General features: G+C 42.2%; 1 protein-coding gene across 1 annotated transcript in view; it reads left to right on the top strand.

The window, feature by feature from the left end:
- LOC143996847 (mas-related G-protein coupled receptor member H-like) overlaps positions 1-11,982 on the top strand; it is a 31,298-nt gene extending 19,316 nt beyond the window's left edge. Inside the window, exon 2 of the mRNA XM_077492132.1 lies at positions 7,920-11,982. Coding sequence (XP_077348258.1) covers positions 7,923-8,951 — 1,029 coding nt within the window. The 5' untranslated portion in view covers positions 7,920-7,922 and the 3' untranslated portion in view covers positions 8,952-11,982. The remainder of the gene's footprint in view (positions 1-7,919) is intronic.
- The last annotated feature ends 3,599 nt before the right edge of the window (positions 11,983-15,581 follow it).

Below are 15,581 nucleotides of genomic sequence, written 5' to 3'. Positions count from 1 at the left end.
TTTAAGAAGGGGGCCCCCGGATACCGGCCCCCCACCCTATGTGAATGAGTATGGGGTACAATGTACCCCTACCCATTCACCTGTGAAATAAAGTACAAAAAAAAACACAACACATGGAAAAAGTATTTTATTGCACAGCTCCGGGGGTCTTCCGTCTTCGGGGGTCTTCTCGCCGGACTCCTCCGCTATGTGTGTGTAGCTCTTTTACTAGCGGAGGAGTCCGGCTTTCTTCCTCCCCGCCGCCGGCCTCTTTTTCCGACTTCGGGGGTCTTGTCCCCCTCTTCGGTTCTTCTGCCGGGCCACCGCGCCTGGTCCGGTGGCCCGGTCTTCTGTCGCCGTCTTCCGTTCTTCTGTCGCCGCCTTCGGTTCTTCTGCCGGGCCACCGCGCCTTCTTGTAGCTCTTTTACAGGCGGTGGCCGGTCTTCTGTCGCCGCTGTCGTCGTCGCCGCCGCCGCCGCCTTCCGTTCTTGTTCTTCTTCTTGTTCTTCTTCTTCTTCTCCTGGAGATGTTGACTCGACGAGCTCTCCGGCTGGAATGCCAGAGCCGCGCTGTGCGGTCACTTATATAGTGACAATGGGGCGGTGTCACATGGTATATGTCACATGGGTTGGTCACATGGTGACCCCGCCCCCTTACGATGTCATAGTCCCCATGTGACATCAACCCATGTGACCAACCCATGTGACATATACCATGTGACACCGCCCCATTGTCACTATATAAGTGGCAGCGGAGCGTGTCCCTGGCATTCCGGCCGGAGAGCTCGTCGAGTCAACATCTCCAGGAGAAGAAGAAGAACAAGAAGAAGAACAAGAACGGAAGGCGGCGGCGGCGGCGACGACGACAGCGGCGACAGAAGACCGGCCACCGCCTGTAAAAGAGCTACAAGAAGGCGCGGTGGCCCGGCAGAAGAACCGAAGGCGGCGACAGAAGAACGGAAGACGGCGACAGAAGACCGGGCCACCGGACCAGGCGCGGTGGCCCGGCAGAAGAACCGAAGAGGGGGACAAGACCCCCGAAGTCGGGAGAAGAGGCCGGCGGCGGGGAGGAAGAAAGCCGGACTCCTCCGCTAGTAAAAGAGCTACACACACATAGCGGAGGAGTCCGGCGAGAAGACCCCCGGAGCTGTGCAATAAAATACTTTTTCCATGTGTTGTGTTTTTTTTTGTACTTTATTTCACAGGTGAATGGGTAGGGGTACATTGTACCCCATACTCATTCACATAGGGTGGGGGGCCGGTATCCGGGGGCCCCCTTCTTAAAGGGGGCTCCCGGATTCCGATAAGCCCCCCACCCGCAGACCCCGACAACCAACGGCCAGGGTTGTCGGGAAGAGGCCCTTGTCCTCATCAACATGGGGACAAGGTGCTTTGGGGTGGGGGGGCCGCGCGGCCCCCCCCTTCCCCAAGGCACCCCCCCCATGTTGAGGGCACGCGGCCTGGTACGGCTCAGGAGGGGGGGCGCGCTCGCTCGCCCCCCTTTCCTGGCCGGCCGGGTAGCGTGCTCGGACAAGGGTCTGGTGTGGACTTGGGGGGAACCCCCACGCCGATTTTTTTCGGCGTTGGGGTTCCCCTTTAAGCCCATTCCAGGCGGCGGAGCCCGCGACGTCTCCTTCGCGGGCCCCGCCTACCTGTACACGCGCTCGAAATGGGCGGACCTTCCGAGCGGGAACAGTCCGCTCATTTCGAAAGTACAGCGGACAGGCCCACACACGGGCGGACTGTTCGCTCAAACACAGTTTCAGCGGACAGTTTTTCGGAATTTCCGAAAGACTTTGTCCGTCCAACTGTCCGCTGAAACTGTCCGCTGAAAGCCCACACACGAGCGGACTGTCCGCCCAAACACTGTTCAGCGGACAAGGTTGGGCGAACAGTCCGCCCGTGTGTACGCGGCCTAAGAAGCTTGACAGCACAGGACGAATCCAGCACCTTGAGGCGATTCAGTTCGCATTGTTAGCACTATACAAGTTATTCATTCTTTCATTCATACACACACATACAGACACATGCACATACATACAGACACATGCATGCACACACATACATACATACAGACATATGCATACACACACACAGACATATGCACACACATACATACATACAGACATATGCACACACACACACACACACACAGAAACATGCACACACACAAATACATACAGACACACATGCACAGAAACATGAATAAAGCCCTTTAAAACAAATCTAGCTCTTCTAGCACAGTACTTTACCTTTCCAGCTTCCTCATTCAGCCGGGTACTGCACTGTAGGGGGAAGCAGAGAGCACAGCACACTCCCCTGCACTTTACTTTCACTTTTGAGGCTGACAGAGCTTCTCACAGTGCCGATGTACAGTTTGGCAGGGGATCGGGCTCATCTGACAGCCCTGATCCCGCGGCACACTGGTTCACACAGGAGCTTCTCACGGACCTCCTACTGGCGGCAGGCCCTTGGTCAGCATCTGAATTACCGAATGGTCAGTCCGCCCCTGCCCACAGGGATATGTAAACAGTGATCGCACCACACATGTGAGGTATTTCCTTGAACCCATTCCATGGGCATGCACAGTTTTAAAGTGTGACATGTTAGGTATCTATTTATTTAATGTAACATCATCTTTTATATTTTACTAAACTATTGGGTATTGTATTGTGTTTGTGTGCACTGAAATTCATTAAAGTGTATTTTTTTTCTTTTAAATTGCGCATATTGAGAAAATATATAATGTCTGGGTGTTCTAAATAATTGTCTCTTAAAAAAGCTGATTTTTACATGTATGTGAGTAGTGTCAGAATTGGCTTAGGCAGCAAGTGGCCAAGCTAATTATATACCAGTAATTTTTTTAAGTTTGAGATTTTAAGAATGTTTGTTCGATTTTCTAATCATTATTAGGGTCAAACCGATGTTAGTGTTTGGACTGCAATAATGGTCAAATTCAAAGGAGCAGGATAGAAATGCATTTTCATCAGGAAAAATCTATTTATTCTAAAACTGGATGTAAAAACTTTTTGTGAAATACTTTCGAACGTCATTCAAAAAAAGTGCATGGTGAGCTTAAATCAAATAACTTGTGTTAGACTAAAAATATCATCGGCTCCTATTTCCTAATCTCATTCACGCTATTGTTTAAAATATCAGCTGTCTCTCTCCTAGCACACATCACTTTTGCTCCACTTGAACAGCGCTGACTATGTGCCAGGCGAGACCCCATGTGAGACTGCCAGGCAATAGCAGGGAAACGACACAGTGTTCCTCCTACATTTTGGAGACCTAGTTGTGCTCTGTGTTTGAAACTGAAGAAATATGCTCAGAGATGATGTTGTTCATTGAATGGGAATTGGCTAATTGGTACTAGCATAAATAAAATTTTCAGTAAATTTAAGTATATCAATAAACAAAGGCGGCATGACGCCAGCATGTAATAACTTTGCCCGATGTGTTTCGTGTTTAGATGTGTTTCTTCAGGGGATGCAATTCTTTCAGCGGTGCTCGATGATTACCTGCTTTCCTCTAGTTGAGAGTGGTGGAACCTGGTTGTATACCATTGGCCCAGTGCCCCATGGTGGAGAAGGAGGAAGAGGGAGACCAAGCCCATCCAAGCATGGCAATGGCCACTTGAGAAGAGGGAGAGTGTCCTGTTCTTTGTTTTGAGTGCTACATACCTCCGGTGCTGGCAACCATTGATTCTGGTGATTGTATAGTGGTGTAGAGGTTGTGGCACTTACCTTGGACGTGGAAGACACTGGCTGGCCTTTCAATATTGGTAGTGGAAACACTGTTGGTTGGGCACTAGTGGTGTAAATAGTAATGCTACTGTTCATTAGGGTTACTCACTGAAAACATCAGTTCCTACATTTTCTATTTGCTGTCTCTGTACATGAAACACTGGGTTCACGTAATTGCTTCTGGTGAATATTTTAACTGCTTTGACTCATATTATTGATTTAGGTAAATGAATCATGTTCCACTGGTTAATGAACAAAAAAATGAGATAACCAGCTGATTCTGTTTTCAGTACTTAAAACTGATTTGGTTAAAAAAATATTCTCTGCTTTCTGAGCATGGGGTTCTTTGACAGCATTAAGGCTGATCACATGTGGTTTTAGCTCAAAGGATATCTTGTTCCTAAAAATACAACAGTGCACACATAACACAGCAAATTCTGCTCTTATAATGTTATTTGTGGCAACAACGGTACACCTAAAGAATATTTTGCTGGAGTGTTGTGTATCATAAACATGTGTTAAATCTCAGTGCTTCTGATCTCCTGCAGCCTCTTTGCAGCCACTTCCCATCTATATGTATGCACACGAGGTGCTGCATATCATTTCTTAAAAGGATTTGATGGTATGCGCATGGGTGCTTGTACTCTCTACTGGGAGAGAACAATGCAAAGAACAACTGGAAGACAGGGACTGCAGATTCTCATACCATAAAAGGAAATATGGTATAAGGACTATTATTTTAAATAAATATACAGATTTAAATATTCTAAAAATAATTTTGAATTTATGTTAACATGTTTAAGCCTAAATTTGAATACATTTTAAAGAGTATGTATAGCTGAAATAATTCCTCTCACTTCCTGTTTTTTTGTGACAGAAAGTGAAGGAAAATTTCCCTAATAGGACACAGACAGCAAAAAATAAACTGACTGGAGTTTTAACCTTTCCTTAACTACTTCGCCTCTCATACCTGTTCACCCACTATGGGCCAGAGTAGTTTTTACTTTTCTGATATGGACTGGTTTATTCAGCAATAACTTTGTCATTATTAAAGATAACAAGATAATACATATATTTTTTTAAATACAAACAAGGCTTTCTTTTCATGGTATTGTCTTGCAACAATGATTTTTTTTTATTATTATTATTGCAATCCAATAAAACTTAACAAAACTAAACAAAACACATTTCTTCTTCCTTTTTTTTTTTTTTTTTTTTTTTTTTTTGGGCAGAGGTAGTTTAAAAATAGTGTCACTGCACATTTGCACAATAGTGTCACACCGCAAAATTGTGCATTTTATTCTGTAATTTGTCTTGTTTAAAATTACAAATGACTAAAATTATGATTCTGATACAATGCATTGCAACGTTATTTACAAATGACATACAAAAACCAAAAAGTTTAAATAATAATAGTTAATAAAATAGAAACAAACAAAAAACAAACAAAAAATCAGCAGAAAAATAATAGTTGAAGAGAGAACGCACATAAGGAGTTAAACTAGGGGTTAATAAGGGGTTAAACAGAGAAAGCAAACCCTTTTTTTTCAGCCCTTTGATCTAGAGATGAATGAACAGAAAGATACAAATGTAACAATATGCTACAGTGTACCTTTGTATAATCAAGGACTGAGCAGTGTTGTTTCAAACACTGATTCAGACTGCTTTTTTTTTTTTTTGACAGCTAGACAACTTTTTCTCTGAGTATACTGTAATGCTGGCTCTGATTAATTACAGCCGACAACTACAGTATACTTAGAGGAGGGCTCCCAGAAGCAGGGCAGAGATACTGGAGGTGCTACACACACCATGTGTACAATGATGATGTCTTTTGGGCGTGTGAAAAATCCCCAAAGTCTGCAACTAATTAAACTACTTAAAATTAAAAAGAAAAGTTTAGGCTACACATATAGCTTAAAGAGGAAGTAAACTTCCTCTGCAAACTTCTACCTATAGATAAGCCTCTAATAAGGCTTATAAAGGATATGTTAGAACAGAACTGCTAGCAACAGGCCGGCTCAGTTCCTCTTCACTGTATTTGCTACTTAAGGGACAATGAACTTGAACCCAGGTGGTGCCTAGCACTTAGCCTTTTTGTGAATTGACATGTACTGCTGTCTAAGGGTGGCTCTGCTCAGGGCTGGGACAAGGGCTGGGCTGGAGGGGAGGCTGCTCTGGGGTTTATAGTCCCTGCACTGTGAGTTCCTTCTGCTACAGGACATCACTTTTCCTGTCAGCCAAAGTGGCAAAGAGAGCAGGAAGGAGCTGACAGTAGGTGCGGGCTGTGCTCTCTCTTCCCTTTCAACTCCTCCTTCCTGCTAGGGCTGCACTCCTGTATTAACAGGCCTGCGAGGTGTTCACAGGAATACAGGAGCGTTGCACTAGCATGAAGGAGGAGAGGGAGAGAGAGCACAACCTGCACAGCTGAGCACTAGCAATGGTAAAGAGAGGAGGAGAGAGCCAGGAGGAGGCAGGGTGAAGTTCTCTATCCTTCTTCAGCTCCTTCTTTCTGCCAGTGCAGCAATCTGGTATTTCTATACTTACAATTGCCATCTTTTGAACACAGGAGCGCTGCCACATCAGGATTTTACAGAGCTGGCTTACCCATCCCTTCATCTTTTTTCTGTCATCTTTCTTCCCCTGACCACCTCCTCCCCAAACTGGCAGCAGAAATTATGGGTATGGGTTGGGTAAGCAAGTGCCCATCTGTCAGTGTACCTGTACTAAGCCAGCGGCACTGTCCCCAGTGCTGACTTGATCTGACAGCAACAGTGGAACAAGGGTATTGCTTTAAATATCTTCAGATTCATAGATTATGTATGAAAAGGGTATGAAGGTAAACAAAGGCATTCGTATGAATGTAGATAGCTGAAGTGAGGAGAATGATGACTGACTATTGTGCTCAAAAATATAAATTGATTTATTAACAAACACAAATACATTAATTAAAGTTGTGTTCCACCCACAATTTTTTTTTTTTAAGTCAGCAGCTACAAACACTGTAGCTGCTGACTTTTAATAAGGACAATTACCTGTCCAGGGAGCCCGCAATGTCACATTTAAACATCCCTCGTGACCAGACAAATTTTTGATGACAGATGGCACTAATACGTGGCACTGACACGCGACACTGATGACAGATGGCACTGATACGTGGAATTGATGACACGTGACACTGATAACAGATGGCACATGACACTGACAGGTGGCACTGATGACAGATGGCACTGATACATGGCACTGATGACAGATGGCACTAATATGTGGCACTGATGACACGTGGCAGTGATATGGCACTAATGACAGATGGCACTATGTGGCACTGATGACACGTGGCACTGATGCGGCACTGATCACAGATGGCATTATACGTGGCACTGATGACAGATGGCACTTATACGTGGTACTGGGGACAGATGGTACTGACATGTGGCACTGGGGCAAATGGCACTGACAGGTGGCACTGGGGCAAATGGCACTGGGGACAGATGGCACTGACAGGTGGTACACTGGGGACAGATGGCACTGACAGGTGGCACACTGGGGACAGATGGCACACTGGGGACAGATTTATTGGCACACTGGGGACAGATGGCACACTGGGGACAGATTTATTGGCATGCTGGGGACAGATAGCACACTCGGGACAGATTTATTGGCACACTGGGGACAGATTTATTAGCACACTGGGGACAGATTACTTACTGCCACTGCAGCCGCTAATCTCTCCCTCCTCATGCGCTGTCTATGTGAGGAGGGAAAGCCGGCGATGAGAGATGATCTCATATGTTTACATATGAGATCATCTCTCATTAGGCATGCCGATTGTGCTGTAAACGGCCGCTGTGATTGGCCGTTTACTGCGATTTATGACTGGCTGTGTCCAGGGGACATGGCCAGCACAGAACTTCCCCGATGCGTGCCCGCGGGAGCGCGCAACGCGGAAGTAAACAGGAGGACGTCCAGGGACGGCCTCCCGGCAATTGGCGTCCGCTCTGCAGTCGTCTTTTGGCTATAGTGCGGACGCCTAGTGGTTAAAAAAGATTAGTCTGTGTGTCTAGAAGAAAAAAGAATCAGCTTACAGTATCTAAATAATAAATATGCCCATAGAAATGACCGCTGCATGTACAGATTAACAGAAATCATATTATGACCTACTATATACTAAACTGATCTGTAATTATATTTTTAACAGGACATGATGATGATGACTGAATCAAACATGGAATTCAACAATGCCTCAGTGGAAAAAATGAATGGAACAGAAAATTATGGATCCTCGCAAAGAAGTGCATACGTCATGCCCTTGACTATTCTCTCTCTAGTTCTGTGTGTTTTGGGGTTACTGGGCAATGGAACTGTATTTTGCACACTTTATTTCAAGATGAAAGGAAACCAGTTTACCGTCTATATCCTCAACCTTGCTGTTGCTGACTTTACCTTTTTGCTTGGATTAGGGGCATGGATGCTGTACATGTTATGTGTTTTAAACGGAGTAAGGAATTTACCAATTGTGGAAAACAATATTGCTTTTATTACTGGACTGTTATATAATTTTGGATTTAATACAAGTACTTATCTTCTTATGGTCATTGCACTGGAGAGATGTCTTGCTGTTTTATACCCATTTTGGTATCAATGCTATAGGCCCAAAAACTTGTCAGGCTATGTGTCCATCATGTGTTGGTTGTTGTCCTTCCTGGTAACAGGGCTGGAAAATTTAATATGTACTGGTAAACAACAATATCAAGCATCAGGTTCACAAAGCTGCACGGATGTCTACTTTTTTACTTCGGCCCTGTATCTTATCATTGTTCTTATTATGGTAATCTCCAGTTTAACTCTTATATTTCAGATTCAAACAGCTTCAAAGAAGTGCCACACGCCAAAAGTCTACATAGTTATTGTCATCAGTGTCACAATCTTCCTAATTTCTGTGGTACCTGCAAGAATATTAGGCCTTCTGATATACTTCAATGTCCTGCAGTCTAAACCATTTCTGGTTTCCTTCTTCTTTATAACATCCCTGTGCTCAGCCTTTAACTGTAGCGCTAACCCATATATTTACATGGCTGTAGGTAGATGGGGCAAGCTCAAATCCGAGGACGGATCGATTAAAAAAATGTTGGAAAAAGTGTTTAAGGATGTTGCAGAGATGGAAAATCCAACTAAAAAAACATATAATATTAAGGATAGCCCAAAAAAGACATACCATGTGTCTGTATAGGCCAACATAGATTTGCTTAATCTAATGTGAGAGCTTAATTGCATGGACAATTTAGATCTCATGCATTTGAATATTCCAATAAGCACCCAACCACTGGTCTTAATGACTTTACATATCAGGCATATACATCATATTCTCAATAAACCACTTATATAAGCCATGTCCCATTTTATACAGTATATCATAGATTGTTGTACTAAACACATGCACTGTAAGCCATGGTATCGCATAAGAAGAGTACACTCTAAAAGAAACACCCTCTGCTACAAAGAAAATTTAACATTTTCATTAAACATTATTGTGTAAACAGGTATCATAACAGCTTAGAATAATCTAGATATACATCTTCATAGTTACATGGTTACATAGTAGGTGAGTTTGAAACAAGACACAAGTCCATCAAGTCAAACCTATGAGTGTGATTATATGTCAGTATTACATTGTATATCTCTGTATTTTGCAGTCAATCAGGTGCTTATCTAATAGTTTTTTGAAATTATTGATGCTCCCCACTGAAACCACCGCCTGTGGAAGGGAATTCCACATCCTTGCCGCTCTTACAGTCAAGAACCCTCTATGCAGTTTAAGGTTAAACCTCTTTCCTTCTAATTTTAATGAGTGGCCACGTGTCTTATTAAACTTCCTTCCACGGAAATCCTTTATCCCTATTGTGATGTCACCAGTATGGTATTTGCAAATTGAAATCATATACCCTCTCAAGCGTCTCTTCTCCAGAGAGAATAAGTTCAGTGCTCGTAACCTTTCTTCATAACTATAACAATGTCCTCCAGTCCTTTTATTAGTTTTGTTGCCCTTCTCTGTACTCGCTCCATTTCCAGTACATCCTTCCTGAGGACTGATGCCTAGAATTGGACAGCATACTCCAGGTGAGGCCGGACCAGAGTCTTGTAGAGTGGGAGAATTATCGTTTTATCTCTGGAGTTAATCCCCTTCATTAGACTCTAAATCTATCTGGTGTATTATAACACACTAATATTCAATGTGACGACTAATGTAACATCAAAATTATGTCCTGTAAATGTGAAATGATGCAGAGAAATGACACAGTCCTCATTCATTGTATCAGAAGTCCAACTCTGAGAGCTGGACCTCTGATGCAACTTGTCAGGACCGGCAAAACCAGTTAGTTATGGGACTGTGATATAGCTCTTGTACTGAATAAATTGGGAGCAGTGTCCCTATAGTGTACTTAAGAGAGCATTTTGAATTACTGAGGAAACTATTTGGGAGTGCTCTATGTGATTTTATTTTAAGTTGGACAGCACTGTGTTCATGTAGTATGCACCTGTGGGATATTTATGTAGATATGTACATCTACTATGATACAAATGAACATACATATGTCGTAGCACTCTTATGGAGGACTTGAATAAATATTACAACCTTGAAATAAGGTCACAATCATTGGCAGGTACTGGAGAGGTATGTCTGTTGTATTACAATTTAATGCTCAAAAGTTGGCACCTCAATGGAGGAACTTTTGGAAGCTGCATTAGGAGAAGCCTAGACTCATTGTTTACCATCAGAGGGATAAAGGATAAACCTGTATGGTACAAAGTGAATTGCTATTTTTGAGCCTCATATTCAGGAAATTGAAGTGATCATTCTCCATTAAAATACCTATATTTGAGGATCCCTGCCTGTAACATTTCAGGATGTGATTGTGATGTTACATTACACAGGTACTACAAAGTGTGAAAACGCATCAGTGTTTTATGATGTGACAGAGAGACTTGGAGTCTCATAGAGCTAAATATCTGAATATTTCCAAGATGCAATTGTATATATAATGGAACATGTTACATTTCTTTGTAGTAGAGAGAGCGTCTGCTAGAGTTTAGTGCATAGGTTAGGTGCAATAAAAAATTATATATAAAATGGTAGACAACCGAGTAGTTAATTGAGAATGTGTATGGCTGGTTTGTAGAGTCTAAAGACCTCTGGTGATATGCTTATTTGAATTATTTTTATGGTACGAGAGACTCCAAACCACTCGCAACTGTGAACAGAATTTAAATATACAGTTTGATATTTTACAAGCATCTGAGTAGTAACCATTTATTGGCAATCATCGTTAAGGCAGTACACTATTTTTAAAGCATTGCAGATTAGATAAATGGCAGCAATAGGTTAAAATGTCCAATGCTCAGTAGATTGATATTAAAATCAGTATAGTAGTTCACCTAAGTTTGACAACTGCCCCCCAAGATTAACTACTACTAACATGATACTCATTGCTCCATTCTTGTCCCATGGAAGTATTGTGTCATAGATTTTAGTTTGGATACAGCAAAAAGTTAAGCTAGCCATAGATGGTTTGCTTTTTTTGTTTAGTCACTGGTCTTAACGAAAAAAATAAAAAAAAACTTGTCCTTTTAGACAGAAGTCAATTTAACAAATTATGTCTGTCAAACAGGGAGGGCCACACATGGAGTGAAATATGGCTGATCCCTGCTGAACCAGCAACATTTCAATCTTCTTATAGCCGGCTTTATATTTACTGCTTTGCCCCCATAGGGATATTCCTCTTGCATTCTGGTGGAACCAAAGGCATGGATGTAAGAAGTTTGTCATGTTTTCTTTTTCTGTAAAGCCCCTGTCTGTGTTTTGTTTGGGTGAAGATAAAGGCTTCCAATCTGAGGCTGCTTCCCATCACCCTCAGATTATGTACCGGGAATTTGAGATATAAAAGATGAGATGTGTGGTCTCGTTGGAATTTTGGTACAGGGGATGGAGTTAGAGAGCATCTGGTGGTGGGATCTGCATTAAAGGGCAACATCCTCTTTAGCAAGCATCAGGTGTACATTATACAGTTGTATGTTTATTTTAGATTTTTGACCTACCTGGAGTTACCCATTAAAGTCACCATAAAACATTGTGCTTGTTTAATGTTTGTGTGCTCCTGAAAATCTTAAAAATACAATAAGCTCACTTATACAATTTAAACAATCTTGATCCAATTGGTAATTTTAATGTAATATATTGTTGAAAATAAAACATATGCATCTTATTTATGATTCAAGGAAGTTTCTTTTGTATTAAAAAGTAAATCTGCCAATGTCCATTTGTTTCATATAAATAATAAATAGTTCATTAACCTTATAGATAACTCTAACCATTGCAAAAAAAAACTTTCATCAAAAACTGAGAAAGAGAAAAAGATCTCTTGTTACATTTGGAACTCCTCAGTTGGACAGCTTCTGTAATGAAGACAATTATTACTGAAACACTGGGCACATAACCAAAATATTAATTCCAAAAACTCTGACATACAGGCATGTTAGGGCCTTTGTTGACAGGCATTTGTTCTTTTCAAGCTGGTTTACATTTTTCAATACAAGTCTATAGGAATGCAAAACCCGCTTAAAGCAGGTTAAATGAAGATAAAAAGGAGGTCAACTGAAAGTCAAATGCACCTGTGAATAAACTCTGAAGGATCTTAGAAACATCTCAAACTGATGTTAGACTGATGTTATCTATACAAGTCCAAAACTCCCAAAACACAGGCCCTACAGACCCTAAATTTAATATTTTGCTGGTTTTGGAGAACGGCTCCAAAGCTATAAATGTAGCAATAAAAGTACATGTTTAACTTTGAAAAAGCTACATATTTGTAACTCTTCTTGAAACATAGTAAATACCCAGGTAATATTTGCTGTAATATCAACTTGAAAAACAAGGACATAAGCACCTGTACACTGACTGCAGAAAAATAATTGTAAAGATCTCATACTCTAAATGTCAATATATTAAATTCAGGAAGACAAGCTTGCAAAAAAAATATATGGTGCCCAAATCATTTGCAGCAAGCTTTAGAAATTGTTGCTCTGCGTACAGCTCTTTAAAGTACAAAAATGAATGCTGTACAGATCTAATATGGTGCATGCAAATCAAATAATCCTCAGGCAGCAAGCCTGCAAAGTTTAGTGATGTTGGTCCAAACATGGAGCATAAGACAATCAGATCGTATTGCTTTAAGATCTTGCCCACCACAAGCATGCATGGAATGATAATGCATGCAGATGCAAAAATTATGAATCATTCCATCTTTTGTATGTTTTTATAAACCCAAGTGTTGGTATATTATTACAGGCAACAATCTTACTGGTAGTTAGATATATTCCATACTATAGATGTAACTCGGCCAATCCTGTGTTCAAGAGAGAACGTAACTAGGTTCTAAAGGCCCGTACACACAATCAGAAAGTCATACGAAAAATATCGCTTTCAAATCGATCATATGATAATCCGTCCAAAATTATCCGAAGGAACAGCAAGAAAACTTTTCTCATAAAATACCAGATTGTATGATTTTCATTTATTCAAGACAGTTTCATAGTAGGTAAGGTTGAATAAAGACAATAGCCCATCTACATCAACCTGTGTAGGTGTATGTCCCATCCTTACTGCCCTGACAGTGAAAAAAACCCTATGCAGCTTAAAGTGATTGTAAGGGTTTGTTTTTTTTTGTTTTTTTTTAATAACAAACATGTTATACTTACCTGTTCTGTGCAAGGGTTTTGCACAGAGCAGCCCTGATCGTCTTCCTCTGAGGTTCCCCCAGCGGCGCTCCTAGCCCCTCCTCTTTATCGAGTGTCCCCACGGAGAGACAATTTCCATGGGGCACCCGTGTGGGTGTACTCAAGAGTCCCGCTGCTGCATCCATTGAAACAGACAGCAGGACTCGGCCCGGGCCCCCTGCTCTCATGTCACTGGATTTGATTGACAGCAGCAGGAGCCAATGGCTCCTGCTGCCATCAATTTATCCAATCAGAACAGAGACAGTAGCCTTGAGACTTTACAACCCCTTTAAGGTTTAGCCGCTTCTCCTCCAATAACATTGCATGAGACTGAATAGTTTCCGACCTATGCTGGGATCACCATTAAGGTATTTGTATATCGCTATCAAATCTCCTCTCAAGTGTCTCTTCTCCAGGGAGAATACGTTTAACCACTTTCTGCCTGCCATATAGCAGAATGAAGGCCAGAAAGTGGTTGCATTATCCTGACTGGGAGTCATATGACATTGAGCAGGATAAGCTGCTTGTGTGCGCCCCCGGGGGGCCCGCAGCATGGGGATTGGTGGTGTGGTATATCGATCCAACACACCACATCTCTGGTCTAGGTAAAGAGCCTCTGCTGTAGGCTCTTTACCACATGATCAGCTGGGTTCAATCACAGCTGATCAAATTGGAAACTAGGAAGTGGCGTTTATCAGCTTTCTTCCATTCGCTCTGACAAGGTGTGGGTAGAGGAGTGGCTCTCCTAACGGGGGGGCTTGCGCTGATAATTATCAGTGCATTGTTTATCAATGCAGACCCATCAGCAATGCCCACCAGTGCCCACCAGTGATGCCCGTCAGTGCCCCACCAGTGATGTCCACCTGTATGCCAATCAGTGCCCACCTGTACCCACATCAGATGCCAATCAGTGCCCATAAATTATGCCAATCATTGCCTTTTAGTGCCCATCAGTAATGTCTGAAATTGACTCCTCGTCAGTGCTGCCTATCAGTGCCATCTATCAGTGCTGTCCATCAGTGCCCATCATTTTACATCAGTGCACATCATTGCCCATCAGTGCCACCCATCAGTGCCCATAGGTGCTACATATCAGTGACCATCAGTGCTGCATATTAATGCCTCCTCACCAGTGCCCATCAGTGCCACCTCATCTGTGCCGCCTCATCAGTGCCTGTCAGTGCTGCCTCATCAGTGCCCACCAGTGTAGGAGAAAACGTACTTATTTACAAAATTTTATAACAGAAACAAAGAAAAACGTTTTATTTGCAGCGCAAAAAATAAACAAGCCAGTGGTAATCAAATACCACCAAAAGAAAGCTCTATTTGTGGGGAAATAAAAGATGGAAAATGTCATATGGGTACAGTGTCACATGACCGTGCAGTTGTCATTCAAAGTGCTGAAAGATGAAAATTGGCCTGGGCAGGCAGGGGGTAAAAGTGCCCTGTATTGAAGTGGTTAATGTTTGTAGTTGTTATCATTTAAAAATACAATACAGATACAATACAATACATTACATCACTTCCGAATTTTTATTCTGTCATACTTTAGTAACCTATTCATTTTCGATATATGGAGACGGCATGGAGATAGCATGCCAAAAAAAAAACAGACGATCGTTTGTCCAATAATCTCATAGTATGTACCAGGCTTAAAGCAAAAAACATAATATGTGTCTGCTGACGTGTTTTGCCAAATAGACTTTCTGACAGGGTTTTAGGGGGTTTCCCTACTCTATCCATAAAGAATTTTTTTTTTGACTTTTAAGGACTAAAGCAGCCTTTCTCAACCTTTTCAACACAGAGGAACCCTTGAAATAGTTCTCCAGTCTTGGGAAACCCCTGCTAAAAATTTGAGATCTACAACTTATGATACATTAGTGTGATGGTCAGGGGAAATAATGGTCCTTACACTTGTGGTCATTGGGAAGACTTACCTCCTTACAGATACTGTAGCTAAAAAGATCAATGGTGTCGGTGGGAACTTATCCGAGAGGCAGAAACGGGCCAATGCTGAAGGAACCCCTAACAACCTCTGGAGGAACCCTAGGGTTTCACGGAACCCTGGTTGAGAATCACTGGACTAAAG

This window comes from Lithobates pipiens, unplaced genomic scaffold, assembly GCF_037356315.1.
Source record: "Lithobates pipiens isolate NorthernLeopardFrog02 unplaced genomic scaffold, aLitPip1_a1.2 Scaffold_19, whole genome shotgun sequence".
Classification (NCBI taxonomy): Eukaryota; Metazoa; Chordata; class Amphibia; order Anura; family Ranidae; genus Lithobates; species Lithobates pipiens.
The sequence above is the reverse complement of the archived record's forward strand: the minus strand, read 5'-3'. Positions and strand labels throughout refer to the sequence as shown.